Source organism: Tachyglossus aculeatus, chromosome 21, assembly GCF_015852505.1.
Source record: "Tachyglossus aculeatus isolate mTacAcu1 chromosome 21, mTacAcu1.pri, whole genome shotgun sequence".
In the NCBI taxonomy this organism is placed as follows: Eukaryota; Metazoa; Chordata; class Mammalia; order Monotremata; family Tachyglossidae; genus Tachyglossus; species Tachyglossus aculeatus.
The window spans coordinates 14,283,795-14,300,343 of NC_052086.1; the positions used below are offsets into that span (position 1 = coordinate 14,283,795).

At 56.5% G+C, this 16,549-nt stretch overlaps 1 protein-coding gene across 1 annotated transcript; it reads left to right on the forward strand.

The window, feature by feature from the left end:
• On the forward strand, positions 1-14,424 carry RNF40 (ring finger protein 40). Its single transcript, XM_038763384.1, is given in 21 exon segments — positions 1-51; positions 1,491-1,687; positions 3,325-3,492; positions 3,694-3,835; positions 3,984-4,190; positions 4,387-4,508; positions 4,599-4,745; positions 4,845-4,919; positions 5,112-5,231; positions 5,560-5,739; positions 7,322-7,457; positions 7,639-7,760; positions 8,473-8,598; positions 8,600-8,919; positions 9,104-9,221; positions 11,649-11,798; positions 11,906-12,118; positions 12,190-12,315; positions 12,514-12,654; positions 12,771-12,872; positions 13,068-14,424. Coding segments are annotated over 20 exon segments (3,024 nt in total). The 5' UTR covers positions 1-51; positions 1,491-1,555; the 3' UTR covers positions 13,245-14,424.
• Positions 14,425-16,549: the final 2,125 nt, after the last annotated feature.

Below are 16,549 nucleotides of genomic sequence, written 5' to 3' on the forward strand. Positions count from 1 at the left end.
CGGTGTGGCCGACATGGCCGACATGGCGGCTTCCGGCGGAGCCAGGCCCAGGTGAGGGGACGGGGCCCCAGGCACCGCACCACCACAGCAACGACAATAATAACGCCATTTCTGAGGCGCTTGCTATGTGCCAGGCACTGTACCGAGCGCCGGGACGGATACGAGCTTCTCAGGTTGGCCCACTTGGGGCTCCCAATCAATCAATCAATCAATCGTATTGATTGAGCGCTTACTGCGTGCAGAGCACTGGACTAAGCGCTTGGGAAGTCCAAGTTGGCAATAGAGACGGTCCCTATTCATTCATTCAGGCGTATTGATTGAGCGCTTACTGTGTGCAGAGCACTGGACTAAGCGCTTGGGAAGTCCAAGTTGGCAACATCTAGAGACGGTCCCTATTCATTCATTCAGTCGTATTTATTGAGCGCTTACTGTGTGCAGAGCACTGTACTAAGCGCTTGGGAAGTTGGCAGTAGATAGAGACGGTCCCTATTCATTCATTCATTCATTCAATCATATTTATTGAGCGTTTACTGTGTGCAGAGCACTGGACTGAGCACTTGGGAAGTACAAGTTGGCAACATTTAGAGACAGTCCCTACCAACAGCGGGCTCACAGTCTAGCTGATGATGATGATGTACTTCCCAAGCGCTTGTACTTCCCAAGTGCTTAGTACAGTGCTCTGCACACATTAAGCGCTCAATAAATACGATTGAATGAATTAATGAATGGATGATGGCATTTGTTAAGCGCTTACTGTGTGCCAAGCACTGTTCTAAGCGCCGGGGAGGATACAAGGTGATCAGGTTGTCCCATGTGAGGTTCAGTCTTCATCCCCATTGTACAGTTGAGGGAACTGAGGCCCAGAGAAGTTAAGCGACCAGCCCAAAGTCACACAGCTGACAAGTGGTGGAGCCGGGATTTGAACCCATGACCTCTGACTCCCAAGCCCGAGCTCTTTCCACTGAGCCACGCTGCTTCCGTGGTGCCGACTTGTGCTTCCCAAGCGCTCAGTCCAACAGTCAGCACTCAGTCAATATGATGGAATGAAGGAATTCCCATTTTCCAGGGGAGGGAACTGAGGGAAGGGAAGTGACCGGCCCGTAGTCACCCAGCTGACAAGTGGAGAAGCAGCGGGGCTCAGTGGAAAGAGCCCGGGCTTTGGAGTCAGAGGTCATGGGTTCAAATCCCGGCTCTGCCAATTGTCAGCTGGGTGACTTTGGCCTCAGGTACCTCATCTGGAAAATGGGGATGAAGACTGTGAGCCCGCCGGGGGGCAACCTGATCACCTTGTAACCTCCCCAGCACTTAGAACAGTGCTTTGCACATAGTAAGCGCTTAATAAATGCCATTATTATTAAGTGGCGGAGGCGGGATTAGAACCCACAACCTCTGACTCCCCAGCTGTTCGGGGGCGGGGAGAAGGCCGCCGTCCTTTTCTGACGGGAGGAGGAGGGGGCTGTGACGCACGCGCGCTTTCCGTGTCTCCTCAGGTGAGGCGGCCCGCGCTCCTTGTCCGTGTCTCCCTCTCCTTCCCTCAATCGCCGCTGTCGCGACCATGTCGAGCCTCGGGAGCAAACGAGTGGCCGGAGATGGGGGATCGGGACCCCCGGAGAAGAAGCCGAACCGCGAGGAGAAGACCACGACCACCCTCATCGAGCCCATCCGCCTCGGGGGCATCTCCTCCACGGTCTGTTGTGCGCCCGCCGCAAGAATCGTCATCGTCATAATCATAATTCCCGTTGAGCGCGTAACTCTGTGCCAAGCACTGTTCTGTTTACTGGGGTAGGCACAGGTCGGCTACCGTCCGTGCCTCACGTAGGGCTCACAGCGAATCCCCATTTTTGAGGTCCAGAGAAGTAATAATATTCGTATTTATTGAGCTCTTACTGTGTGCAGAGCACTGGACTAAGCGCTTGGGAAGTACAAGTTGGCAACATGTAGAGATGGCCCCTACCCAACGACGGGCTCACAGTCTAGAAGGGGGAGACGGACAACAAAACAAAACACTTGGACAGGTGTCAAGTTGTCAGAATAAATAGAATTAACGATAAGTGCATATCATTAACAAAATGAATAGAATAGTAAATAGGTACAAGTAAAATAAATAAAGTAATATACAAACATATATACAGGTAAATATATATACACACACACACCCTGTATATATACACTATATATACTCTGTATATATCATCAATCGTATTTATTGAGCGCTTACTATGTGCAGAGCACTGTATATATATATGTACTCTGTATATATATCCTATACACATACACACATATACATTATATATATATATATATATATATATATATACAGTAAAATAAATAGAATAACATACAAACATATACAGGTGCTGTGGGCAGGGAAAGGTGGTAGGGCGGGGGGGGTGGGGAGGGAAGGGAGGTAGGGCGGGGGGGGATGGGGAGGAGGAGAGGAAAAAGGGGGCTCGGTCTGGGAAGGCCTCTTGGAGGAGGTGAGCTCTCAGTAGGAGAGCTCAGTCATAATAATGATGGCATTTGTTAAGCGCTTACTATGTGCCAAGCCCTGTTCTAAGTACTGGGGGAGATACAAGGTGAACAGGTTGCCCCACGTGGGGCTCACAGTCTTCATCCCCATTTGACATATGAGGGAACTGAGGGCCAGAGAAGTGAAGTGACTTGCCCAAAGTCACGCAGCTGACAAGTGGTGGAGCGGGGATTAGAATCCATGACCTCTGACTCCCGAGCCTGGGCAATTCCCACTAAGCCTTGTGCTCCAGCCCCACCCCAATAGTAATCGTAATTCCTAAGTGTGTAACTCTGTGCCAAGCACAGAACTGTGCTTCGCACATAGTAAGCGCTTAACAAATGCCGTTATCATTAGGCACTGTTCTGATTGCTTGGGCAGGCAGAAGGTAATCAGGGTGGCTACAGTCCGTGCCTCACGGGAGGCTCCCGGTGAATCCCCATTTTACAGATGAGGTAACTGAGGCCCAGAGAAGCGAAGGACATGCCCAGGTCACACGGCAGACGTGTGTGCCGGGATAAGAACACAGTTCCTTCTGATTCCCAGGCCCGTGCTCTGTCCGCTAAGCGATACCGCCTCAGTGGACCCTCTCCAGCCCCTGGCCTAGGGCCCACCGACCTCTCGTGCCGCCTCGAGCTTCTTCCCGCCACCTTCTCCTCCCTCCCATTCTCCCGCCCCCGCGGCTTGCCCACTTTGAGTGACCTAAGTGCCACCCAGCCCAGCGCCTGCCCGCTTCCCCGTTGCCCTCTCCGTGCCCCCCCGCCTATTTGTGGACCCTGTCTCGCCCCCCTCGCCCCTGACCCGTCTCATCCCAGGAGGAGATGGACCTGAAAGTGTTGCAGTTCAAGAACAAGAAGCTGGCAGAACGGCTGGAGCAACGGCAGGCCTGCGAAGATGAGCTGCGAGAGCGCATTGAAAAATTGGAGAAACGGCAGGCCACTGACGACGCCACCCTGCTCATTGTCAACCGCTATTGGGCCCAGGTGGGGCTCGCACAAATCACCCTTCTGTCCCGAAATCCGCCCCCCGGGCTAGTGTCAGGGTGTGCGGGCCCCGGGCCTTTGGGTTCAACCCCCCGTCTCTCCCTCTCCCCCACCAACCCTGCTCCCTAACGCGGACCCCAGGCTCTTCGCTTCCTGGGAGAGAGTTTGGGGTTTTAAGTCCACCTCTTGATCTCCCCGCAGCTGGATGAAACCGTGGAGGTTCTCCTCCGACACCACGAGAGCCGGGGGGAGCTGCCTTCCAGGACGGAGGAGCCGGGAACCCAGGAGTGCCCAGACCCCGATGGGGCCCCCGTGGCCGAGGCGGGAACCCCGGAGAGGCGAGGTGAGGCCGACGGCGGGAACCGGGGGCGGGTCTAGAGAGGGAGAATCCAGAGGGCAACGGGCAGAATGTCGGGGAGCCGGGGACGGGGGGCGTTGGCGATCCGGAAGCCGGGCGCCCTGGCACGCGTCCGGGTCTGTCGTCTTCCCAGAGCCTCCGGTCCCCCAGCTCCGGCCCCCGCTTAGCGAACCGGCCCTGGCCTTCCTGGAGGCCCTGGGGGCCAGCAGCAGCGAGGAAGTGGAACTCCAGCTGCAGGGTCGCATGGAGTTCTCCAAGGCAGCCGTGTCCCGGGTGGTCGAGGCCTCGGACCGCCTCCAGCGTCAGGTGGAGGAGCTCTGCCTGCGGGCCCAAAGCCGAGGTGAGCCGGAGGTTTCCACCGCCCAGCGGTGCCCACGCCCCGCCACCCACCTCGCCCTCCTCCCCGCTGGCACTTATTCCTAGCCCGAGCCCCCATCTCGGCCGCCCGTATGGAAACGAGGTTTCCTAGGCCCGGGAGCCCCTCTCCCTACTTCCTGCCACTCCTCCCTCCCCCCGCAGCTGCCCCTGCCTTCCAGGTGAATCTGAGCTGCTTGGAGACGGAGCTCGGACTTTCAGCAAGGAGCTCGGCCGCGAGAACCGGCGGCTGCAGGATTTGGCCACCCAGCTCCAGGAGAAGCACCACAGGATCTCTCTGGAGGTGGGGAGCGGGGAGGACCGGGGCCTCAGCTCCGGCTGGCGGGAGGGGATGTCGCCTGGGTCCGAGCCTTACCCCTCGCGTTGCCGTCAGTACTCGGAGCTGCAAGACAAGGTGACGTCGGCCGAGACCAAGGTGCTGGAGATGGAGACTTCAGTGGAGGACCTGCAGTGGGACATCGAGAAGCTGCGCAAGCGCGAGCAAAAGCTTAACAAGCATCTGGCCGAGGCCCTGGAGCAGGTTTGGGGGGGATGATGGGAGGGGGCGAAAGATGGGAGACAGGTGGGAGACCGGAGGGAGGGGGCCTCCCCTAAACCTCATCCCCCTCGCCTCCCGTAGCTCAACTCGGGGTACTATGTGTCGGGGAGCTCCGGCGGTTTCCAGGGCGGGCAGATCACCCTGAGCATGCAGAAGGTGAGTAGTGTAGGACCCATTCCCCGCTTGGTTCCCCTTCCCACCCCCCGCTTCCCCTCCTCCTGGGCGAGTCTCACCCCTCGGGTTCACTCCGCTCTTCTCCGTCCCTCTAAGCCCTCACCCCCTTCGGGCCCTTGACACTCTCCCCGCTTCGCCCGCCTTCCCTCACCCCATCTCCCTCCCCCGGCCCAGTTCGAGATGCTGAACACGGAACTGGAGGAGAACCAGGAGCTGGCTAACAGCCGCATGGCTGAACTGGAGAAGCTGCAAGGGGAGCTGCAAGGAGCCGTGCGCGGCAACGAGCGGCTCAAGGTGAGGGGGCCCGGGGGCAGAGTCCCGGGGAGTGGTTTATTTATTGATTTATTTTACTTGTACATATCTATTCTATTTATTTTATTTTGTTAGTATGTTTGGTTTTGTTGTCTGTCTCCCCCTTTTAGACTGTGAGCCCACTGTTGGGTAGGGACTGTCTCTATATGTTGCCAACTTGGACTTCCCAAGCGCTTAGTACAGTGCTCTGCACACAGTAAGCGCTCAATAAATGCGATTGATTGATTGATTGATTGAGTGGTTGGGAATGGGCCTCGGGGTGCCAACCCTCCTCCGGCCGGGCCCGCCCCTGCCCGCTCTGCCCCCCCAGGTAGCCCTGCGGAGCCTGCCGGAAGAAGTGGTGCGGGAGACCGGCGAGTACCGTCTGCTGCAGGCGCAGTTCTCCCTGCTCTATAACGAGTCCCTCCAAGTGAAGACCCAGCTGGACGAAGCCCGGGGACTGCTGCTGGCAACCAAGAACTCTCACCTCAGGCATATCGAGCACATGGAGGTGAGCACTCAGTCATCTCCCCTCCTATCTCACCTTGCTACTCCCCTACTACCATCCAGCCTGTGCATTTTGCTAACCTTCTCACCGTTTCTCAATCTCGTCTCTGTCACCACCGACCCCTCGCCCCCGTTCTGCCTCCGGCCTGGAACGCCCTCCCTTCTCAGATCCGAAAGACAGTTGCTCTCCCCCACTCTCAAAGCCTTACTGAGGGTACATCTCCTCCAAGAGGCCTTCTCTGACTGAGCCCCCCTTTCTCCTCTCCCATTCCCTTCTGCGTCGCCCTGACTCGCTCCCTTTGTTCGTCCCCCCTCCCAGCCCCACAGCACTTCTGTACATATCTGTCATTTATTTATATTAATATCTACCTACCCACTCTGTAGGCTGTAAGCTCGCTGTGGGCAGGGAATATATGTTTACTGTTGTGTGATACTCTCCTAAGCGTTTGGTAAGTGCCCTGCCCAGAGTGCTCAATAAATACAACTGAATGAATGGTTGATTGAGAAGAAGAAGGCAAGCAAATGGAGCCCGCGACGGAGTGAGGTCGGGGGGTTGCTCCTTGGGGGTGGCTTTTTTCCAAGGCACCCTCTCGTTTGCCCTGTCTTTAAAGCCCTGCTAGAATCACATCTCCTCCAAGAGGCCTTCCCTGATTATCCCCTCATTTCCTCACCCTCTCTTCTGCATCACCTATGTACTCGGGCCTGTCCTTCTTTAGGACTTTGCTGCCCCACAGCTCTTATGCATCCCTAGACTCTGCCTCTTTCCCAACTAGAGTTTATTTTCTCGTCTGTCTCTCCCCCTAGGTTGTAAGATCCTTGATGGTAAGGATCGTAACAACTGTGGTATCTGTTAAGCGCTTATTATGTGCCAGGCACTGTTCTGAGCAGTGGGGTAGATACAAGATCATCGGGCCCCATGTGTCTAAGTAGGAGGGAGAAAAGGTACCGAATCCCCATTTTGCAGATGAGGGAATTGAGGCACAGAAATCAAGTGACTCGCCCAAGATCACACAGCAGACGAATGGCAGAGCTGGGATTAGAACCGGTGTTCTCTAACTCCCAAGCCCGGGCTCTTTCCACTAAACCACGCTGTTTCTCACGCCTACCAGCCGATGTCACGCCTGTCATCTCTGTTGTATTCTTCCAAGCGCTCAGGGCAGTGCTGTGCACCAGGTCAACATTCGATAAATAGCATCGATCGATTCTCTTAGGTGGCGTCGTCACCCAGAGAAGTAGGTGGATTTTTACTCAGGTCTGTCCCAAACCCGATTTTTTTATTTGGGATCATTTAACTGGTGGACTGTGGGGCTAAAACTCCGTCCAGTCAGACAGCCCACTTGAATACCTAGGGGAGATTGGGAGCAGTAGGTCTTCCAGAGTTGGGAATTCCTGTTAAGCCTTCTTCGAGTGCTGCCCGTGGCTTCCTTAGGTCAAAATCCAGGCGGTTGTCTTCAGTAGGTCACGGATAACCGCGGGGAGGGCAGAGGATCTGTCGGCCCCTGGCAGGGGTGGGGAGCGGGTGAGGTACTTCACGTTCTCGTTCCCGTTTCTCGCCCGCCCGCCCGCCCGCCCTGGCCTTTGGGCAGAGCGACGAGCTGGGCCTGCAGAAGAAGCTGCGGACGGAGGTCATCCAGCTGGAGGACACGCTGGCCCAGGTGCGCAAAGAGTATGAGATGCTGAGAATCGAGTTTGAGCAGAACCTGGCAGCCAATGAGCAGGCGGGTAAGGAGCGGGCTCCCGGGGCCGGGGCAAGACTCCGTCTCCGCCTGTTTCTGTCCCCTCCCGTCCCTTTGTTACGGTTCCTTTCCCCCTCCCGCTCAACCCCTCTCTGGTCTTTCTCCGTCCGTCCGTGAGCGGTCGCCGCCGCCGCCCCTCTCCTCAGACCCTTCTAACCCCTCGCCAGGGCCCATTAACCGGGAGATGCGTCACCTGATCAGCAGCCTCCAGAACCACAACCACCAGCTGAAGGGCGATGCCCAGCGCTATAAACGGAAGCTGAGGGAGGTGCAGGCCGAAATCGGCAAGGTCGGGACGGGGGCCCGGGTTTGGGGGGCGTCGGGGGGAGCGGGGCCGTTTTGGGGGGACCCTGTGAGCCAGATGGGGCGGGCCGGGGCTGAAGCCTTCTACAGCCCAGCCCGCACCCTCCGCTGTTCCGCCGCTAATCTCCTCACCGTACCTCGTTCTCGCCTGTCCTGCCATCGACCCCCGGCCCACGTCATCCCCCTGGCCCGGAATGGCCTCCCTCTGCCCATCCGCCAAGCTAGCTCTCTTCCTCCCTTCAAGGCCCTACTGAGAGCTCATCTCCCCCAGGAGGCCTTCCTAGACTGAGCCCCTTCCTTCCTCTCCCCCTCGTCCCCCTCTCCATCCCCAGCATCTTACCTCCTTCCCTTCCCCACAGCACCTGTATATAGGTATATATGTATGTACATATTTATTACCCTATTTATTTATTTATTTTACTTGTACCTATGTATTCTGTTTATTATATTTTGTTAGTATGTTTGGTTTTGTTCTCTGTCTCCCCCTTCTAGACTGTGAGCCCACTGTTGGGTAGGGACTGTCTCTAGATGTTGCCAGCTTGTACTTCCCAAGCGCTTAGTACAGTGCTGTGCACACAGTAAGCGCTCAATAAATGCGATTGATTGATTGATTGAAGCCGGGGAAGAAGCGGGAGTCACCGAAGGCCAGTTCCCGGGAATGTGACTGTCACTCCCTTCCGCTTCGTCTCTTCCCGCAGCTCCGGGTCCAGGCCAGCGGCCCTGCCCCTTCAGCCCCGCCCCCGGTCGCCACGGAGGAGCCCGGGACCAGTGCCGGGGGGGCTCCTTTGAAGGAGGAGGAGGGGGGTGCGGGAGGGCCGGCCCCCCCTCCAGGAGACCAAAAAGGAAACGGTCCTTTCTTCCTCCGGGCCTCCGGCCTTACTGCTGGCCAGCGTGAAGAAGGAGGAGACCCCCGCCTCTGAAGAAGAGCCGGCTTCCACATCGGCACCAGCCCCACCCCCTCCGCCCCAAGCACCCCCTCCCAGGGTCCGGGAAGCGGAGCCCCGGGCTAAGCGGGAAAGGGAGGGGTCGGTCTCTGGGCCGTCTACTTCTTCCTCGTCCTCCCGGGGGGAGCGGGACAAGGTCAAGGCTGAGGAGAGCAAGAGGAAGGACTCGGAGCTGCTGAAAGGATTGCGAGGGGAGCTGAAGTACGTACCGGGCGCTCGACCTTTTTCCAGAGCCTCCCTCTGTCCCCCTCCCCTCCTCCTGTCTCCTCGTCTTCCTCTCGGCCACTCTTCTGGTCGTTCCCCTGCCCCCCCCCCGCCCGGCGCTCTCCCTGTGATTCGGGTCCCTCCCCCCGTGCCCCAACTCATCCCTTCCCCTCATCCCCAGGAAGGCCCAGGAGAGTCAGAAGGAGATGAAGCTGCTGCTGGACATGTACAAATCGGCGCCCAAGGAGCAGCGAGACAAGGTGCAGCTCATGGCCGCGGAACGCAAGGCCAAAGCCGAGGTGAGAGAGCTGGGGGAGAATGGGAGAATGAGGCACCAAGTGAGAGGGAGGGTGAATTGGCGCTGGGGAGTCGGGAAGAGAGGGGAAGGGGAAAGCTGGGGAGCGGGACAGAGGAATTCAGGACAGCAAGTATCTAGGAAGGACCCGGGCTAGCTAGAGGCGGGCCCTGAATGTCCTGACAGGACACTGTCACCCTCCCAAGAGTATACGAAGTGCCCCGCTGGGCCTCTGCCAGCTTGCACTCAGCAGTGCCAAGGGGACGCAACAGACCCTGGGAAACGGCCCCTGACCTCTGGGTGCTTAGAATAATAATAATAATAATAATAATAATGATGGCATTTGTTAAGCGCTTACTATGTGCCAAGCACTGTTCTAAGCACTGGGGGGGATACAAGGTAATCAGGTTGTCCCACTTGGGGCTCACAGTCTTAATCCCCATTTTCCAGATGAGGTCACTGAGGCCCAGAGAAGTGAAGTGACTTGCTCAAAGTCACACAGCTGGCAAGTGGCGGAGCCGGGATTAGAACCCCTGACCTCTGACTCCCAAGCCCGGGCTCTTTCCACTAAGCCACACTCTGAGATCAGCACGGGGCGTGCTCCTTTGCTCAGAGCGTTCGGGGCCTAGGACGGTGCTTCTCTTTCACGGGGCTTTCAGCTGATATCGTCAGCATTGAGGCTATAGATAGGTGAATCTAGTGTACAAATCATCACTAGCCATCAGAAACCTGTTCATTGGTCCCAGTCGCTGACCCACATAGGGCTTGTGGGAAGGGAAGGAGCAGACCCCCGGGGAAATCCACCCATTCTTCTCCGTCCAAACTGCCACCACGTTAATCCAAGCACTTAGCCTATCCCTCCGTGATTACCGCATCAGCCTCCTTGCTGACCTCCCTGCCTCCCGTCTCTTCCTCCTCCACTCCGTGCTTTGTTGCTGTGTGGATCGTTTTTCTACAAAAAAAGTTCAGTCCGGGTTTCCCCACTCCTCAAGAACCTCCAGTGGCCGCCCATCCACCTCCGCATCAAACAGAAAAGCCGCACCCTTGGCTTTAACGCAATCACCTTGCCCCCTAATTCTTCCCTTACCGCTTTCTCCAATCCAGCCCATACACTTCGCTCCTCTAACAGCAGTTTAGTCACTGTACCTCCATCTCTTCTATCTTGACACCGACCTCTCGCCCACGTCTCGCCTCTGGCTTGGAACACCCTCCCTCTTCCCTCAACAGACCATGGCTCTTTCCCACCCGTATTAAAATCTCATCTCCTCCATGAGGCCTTCCTCAACTAAGCCCTCATTTCCTCTTCTCCCACTCCCTTCTGCTTTCCCCCTCGCCCTTCAGTTTGCTCCCTTTATTCACCCCTCCCTCAGCCTGACTTATGCAGGAGATGATTGTAGTCTCCCAATGCACACAGTAAGTCCTCAGTCAGTACTGATGATGGTGGTGATGATCTGAAGGTAAAAAGCATCAGACAGGGTGTCGACTAGGTTTGGGCCTGGAGGAGCAGGTAGGAGTCGAAACGACTCCCAAGAGAAGCAAGAGGGAAGAGACTCCAAGAGAAGCAGCGTGGCTCAGTGGAAAGAGCCCGGGCTTTGGAGTCAGAGGTCATGGGTTCAAATCCCGGCTCCACCAACTGTCAGCTGGGTGACTTTGGGCAAGTCACTTCACTTCTCTGGGCCTCAGTTACCTCCTCTGTAAAATGGGGATTGAGACCGTGAGCCCCACGTGGGACAACCTGATCACCTTGTAAATTCCCCAGCGCTTAGTACAGTGCTTTGCACATGGTAAGCGCTTAATAAATGCCATCATTATTATTATTATTATTATTCTCTGGGCCTCAGCTACCTCATCTGTAAAATGGAGATTAAGACTGTGAGCCCCCTGTGGGACAACCTGATCACCTGGTAACCTCCCCAGCGCTTAGAACAGTGCTTTGCACATAGTAAGCGCTTAATAAATGCCATCATTATTATTACCAAGGTTCTTGGCTTGTTATTCCAGCTTCCCCGTGATGTAGAAGTCAGAGCCAGCAGGGCGAGGTTGCACAGCCTCGTGTTTGTGTGTGATCGGTGTCGTGATGGGCTGTCCGGTGTGCGATGGCCGGGGGGATTGGACCCAGCTGGCGGAGGGGGCGAGGGGCGGTGCAGAGGAGCGGGGCGGGTGAAGGAACTGTCTTCTGGCTTGGCAAAGGGAGGGAAGGGATAGGAGGAGGGTTGGAATTTCCCGCCGAGAAGACCGGGTGAGATCCGCTCCCGCGGCTCCGTGGCCGAGAACCGGAGTGCCGCCGGCGAGGACCTCCTCTCGGCCCCGGGGGCACGCTCCCTAAGGAACCGGGAAAGACCAGGCTGACTGGCCTTTGGCCACCGGGGAGGGTGGAGGGTTCTGGCCCTATTTTTACTTTGATTTGGTTTTCTCTCTCTTCTCCCCTCAGGTCGAGGAGCTGCGGGTCCGCATCCGGGACCTAGAAGAGAAAGAGAGGAAGGAGAGCAAGAAGCTGGCGGACGAAGATGCCCTGCGCAGGATCCGCCTGGCCGAGGAGCAGATCGAGCACCTGCAGCGGAAGCTCGGGGCCACCAAGCAGGTGCGCGGAACCGGCCGGCCGAGCCGGTCTCCGTGCCCCCACCGCGCCCCGAACCCGGTGCCTCTGCCCCGCCAACCCCAGCTGCGGCTGTCTCCCCGCCCCGTCAGGAGGAGGAGGCTCTGCTGTCTGAGATGGACGTGACCGGCCAGGCCTTCGAGGACATGCAGGAGCAGAACGGCCGCCTGCTGCAGCAGCTGCGGGAGAAGGACGACGCCAACTTCAAGCTGATGTCGGAGCGGATCAAGTCCAACCAGATCCACAAGCTGCTGCGCGAGGAGAAGGACGAACTGGGCGAGCAGGTGCTGGGCCTCAAATCGCAGGTGAGCCGCCGGGCCGGGAGGGCCGGGCCACGGGTCCCCTCGGAGCTTCTCCCTTCCTCTTCCCCTGGCAGGTGGATGCCCAGCTGCTGGTGGTGCAGAAACTGGAGGAGAAAGAGCGGGTGCTCCAGGGCAGCCTCGGCGGGGTGGAGAAGGAGCTGACGCTGCGGAGCCAGGCTCTGGAGCTCAACAAGAGAAAGGCAAGTGGCCCTTCCCCGCTTCCGCTCGACTCCCTCCCGTCCTTCCCCGCTTGGGTATTCCCTCCCAGCTCACGGGACAGGGCTCCGTACCCAGGGAGCGCTCACTAAAGGCCGTCGCTACCGTTGTGCCGCCGACCGCCACTCGTCCTCCTCCCCCTTGGCCCCGTGACATTGGGCCCTTGGGGTCTCTGCGCCCAGGCGGTGGAGGCCGCCCAGCTGGCCGAGGATCTGAAAGTGCAACTGGAGCACGTGCAGAGCCGGCTCCGGGAGATCCAGCCCTGCCTGGCGGAGAGCCGGGCCGCCCGCGAGAAGGAGAGCTTCAACCTCAAGAGGGCCCAGGTGCGGGACGGCCCCGGGCCGGGGCTCTGGGGAAACCTCGGGACGGAGGGGCGGCGAGGGGTGCTGGGACGGCTAAGCCTTGGGAGCCAATACCTGCCCCCCACCCCCACCCCCAGGAGGACATCTCGCGACTGCGGAGGAAGCTGGAGAAGCAGAAGAAGGTGGAGGTTTACGCCGATGCGGACGAGATCTTGCAGGAGGAGATAAAGGAATACAAGGTGCCGGGGGAGGCGGGGCCCTGGGAGGGCCGGGGACGGGGCCCTCGGCGGAGGCTTGGGCTCCCGAGGTTGCTTCTGGATTTGGCTTCCGGGTGAGGCTTAGACCTCAAGATGTCCGGAGCCGGTCCCCGGGCTCACCCCTTCCCCTCCCCAACCCGGCGTCCGTCCGTCCGTCCCCGTCTGTCCGTCCCCCAGGCTCGGCTCACCTGCCCCTGCTGTAACACGCGGAAGAAGGATGCCGTCCTCACCAAGTGCTTCCACGTCTTCTGCTTCGAGTGCGTCCGGGGCCGCTACGAGGCGCGGCAGAGGAAGTGCCCCAAGTGCAATGCCGCTTTCGGGGCCCACGACTTCCACCGCGTCTACATCAGCTGAGGAAGTAGGACTCGGAGGGGACGGGACTTCCCAGTTTCCGTGGTACAGACCGGCCGAGCCGGGTGTCCGGGTCGAAGCCTGCCTTTCCTCCTCGCTGTCCTCCGCTGCGACGGCTGAACCCGGGGCTGAGCCGCCCGGCCCGCCAAGACTCAGAATCTAGATTTTGGGACCGACGCCGTCACCCCCGCCCCCCCCACCACTCCTTCCCCTCCCCAAAACTCCTTCACCGCTCACTCCCCACCCCGTGGCCCCATAAAAGTGTTTTTGCTCATCCGCCTCTCGGCTTTTTCCCCACCCAATCTTCCTGGCCTCACCTCTTCCCCCAATTCCGCTTCCAGCTCTTTATAAGGCTCTTTCACCCGCCGCAATTTCCAGCCTTTCACCTAGTGGGACCAGAACCACGGACCAGGTGAATTTGTTTTCGTACTTTCTCCTTCTCCCCAGCCCCTTATTTATTTTCCCACCGAAATGGTTGCTGGCACACGTCCATCTTGAGAGACCCCAAGGATCTGCGGGCCCCCCCGACCACGGCGCCGCGAGAAAGGCGCTCGTTTGACGGTGCCCACGGAGCCGCCACGAGCCGACCTCACCATCCCTCCGCGGCCCGGTTTCCCCTCGCCTTCCCTCCCGCTCTCTGGGTTCAAACGGTGCATTGCAGCAGGAAGCAAACTCAGCCCGTCTTTCCCGGGTTGGGGGCTTCTGAGGCTGGCAAGGTGGAAGGTTTTTTTTTCACACACGGGGTATTTGAAGGACCCCTCCTTAGTGTTTTCCTTACATTCCTTCAACGTGGAGGGTCTCTTCTGTGGAAGGCTGGAAGGCCGTTTCTGAACCGAACTACATTTCTTTGCACCCAAGGGGCCTTTCTGGGATCTTAACTTTCCATATGTCTCCTCACTCGGGGTTCCCGTCGTGGCCTTTCTCCCCTGCAGGTTTTTGTAACGGGACTTGAGGCCGGAGGGGTTGGCGGAGCTTTTTGCCGAGAACGGGGAATGAAAGAGGCGGGGGTCCCCCCTCCGGGTTCTCGGTTGCGCCGTGCCGCTCGGATTAAACCCTGTACTGCAGTCGGATCTCGGATTTCTGACCAGAATGAGTTGTCTGCTGGGGAGAACTCACACCTGCTCCAAACGCAAAAAGCGTGGGAAAGAGGGTTGTTTTTTTTTCATAGAGTCCTTTGGACCCTTCGGAGGAAGTTGTCTGGGGCAGCTTGAGGTTGGGGTGAGTAATGAAGCGCTCCAACGAAAAGGCATTTTAGAGGTTTCCCTCACCTTTGAATTTTCCTAAGTTTTCCCAAGGCAGGGCGTGTTCCCTGTTATTCCACAGGTTCTAACCTGGAATCCTTTCTGTTCCTCGCTTGATCGTAGAACCCCTCCGGTCATCCTTAAGAGACTTGCCTTGAGAGCGTCATCGAAATACTCAAGTTCCCAGTTTTCAGTCAATTGTATGTCGATGGGTGGTATTTATTGAGAGCTTACTGGGTTCAATGCACTGTACTAAGTGCTTGGGAGAGTACGACGTAGCAGACTTAATAGACACCGTCACCGCGCACAGTAAACTTAAAGACTAGAGAATGTGGTTTCTTCCCATTGAGGATCTTATTTTTCATACCAAACTCCCATCTTCTGCCAAATTTAAAAAAGAGCCTTCCTCCTCGGCCCCACTAATCTTCTATCTCCCCCAGACCTGGATGGTCTGTTTCTCACTGGAGGCGGGGCAATCAGAGAAGCAGCGTGGTCTAGTGGTTAGCGCCCAAACCTGGAAGTCGGAAGGACCTAGGTTCTAATAGTGGCTGTGCCCCTAATCAAATACCATCATTATTATTATTATGTGCTTACTATGTTCCTCGCAAGTGTAATCCCTGGGCAGGAGTGATAGCTAGGATATAGAAATATAAATCAGTCCCCACTGTGGAGAGACACAAAGTAGGTTACCTCTCATGTGAGGCTTACCAAGCCCATTCAACTGGGAAGTAGAACTCAGAGTGTGCCTCGCTAGCTTTTCTTTTCTTTTTTTAAAAATGGTATTTGTTAAGCGCTTACTGTGTTAAGCACTAGACTTATCTGCTCTGTGACCTTGAGCAAGTCACTTCACTTCTCCGGGCCTCAGTCACCTCATCTGTAAAATGGGGGTGAAGACTGTCGGCCCCCATGTGGGACAGGGGCTGGATTTAACCTGATTAGTTGATAACCCAATGCTTAGACTGGGGCCTGGCTTATAGTAAGCGCTCAACAAATACCATAAAAAAAAAAGAAGGGCAACGGGACTCCCAGAGGGCGGAGTGCTCCTCCTCTGTCCCCAGGATAATCCGCTTCATCTGGATGTTGCTCTTGAGGTTTCTCTCGTCTCTCCCTCTTGCTGATGATTTGGAGGTTGAGGGTCAAGAAACAAATCAAAGAACGGCCTCGCAAGTGTAATTCCTGGGCAGCAGTGATAGCTAGGATATAAAAATATAAATATATAGATCAGTCCCCACTGTGGAGAGACACAAAGTAGGTCACCTCTCACTTGAGGCTCTCCAAGCCCATTCAATTGGGAAGTAGAGCTCAGAGTGTGCCTCAATAGCTTTTCTCTTTTCTTTTTTCTATTCTTTCCTTTTCCTTTCTTTTATTTTCTTATTTCCTTTCTTTTCTTTTCCTTTCTTTTCTTTTTTCCTTTCCTTTCCTTTCCTTTCCTTTTCCTTTCTTTCCCTTTTATTTTCTTATTTCCTTTCTTTTCTTTTCCTTTCCTTCCCTTTCCTTTCCTTCCCTTTCCTTTCCTTCCCTTCCCTTTCCTTTCCTTTCCTTTCCTTTCCTTTCCTTTCCTTTCCTTTCCTTCCCTTCCCTTCCCTTCCCTTCTCTTTTCCTTTCCTTTGCTTTCCTTTCCTTTCCTTCCCTTTCCTTTCCTTTCCTTCCCTTCCCTTTCCTTTCCTTTCCTTTCCTTTCCTTTCCTTTCCTTTCCTTTCCTTCCCTTCCCTTCCCTTCTCTTTTCCTTTCCTTTCCTTTCCTTTCCTTTCCTTTCCTTTCCTTTCCTTTCCTTTCCTTTCCTTTCCTTTCCTTTTCTTCCCTCCCCTCCCCTCCCCTCCCCTTCCCTCCCCTCCCCTTCCCTCCCCTCCCCTCCCCTCCCCTTCCCTTTCCTTCCCTTCCCTTCCCTTTCCTTCCCTTCCCTTTCCTTCCCTTTCCTTTCCTTTCTTTTTTTTGTTAAGCACTTACTATGTGCCAGGCACCATACTGAGTGTTGGGGTAGAGACAAGCTAATTAGGTAGGACCCAGTGCCTGTCTCACATGGGTCTCTGTGTTAATCCCCATTTTCCAGATGAGGTAACTGAGGCC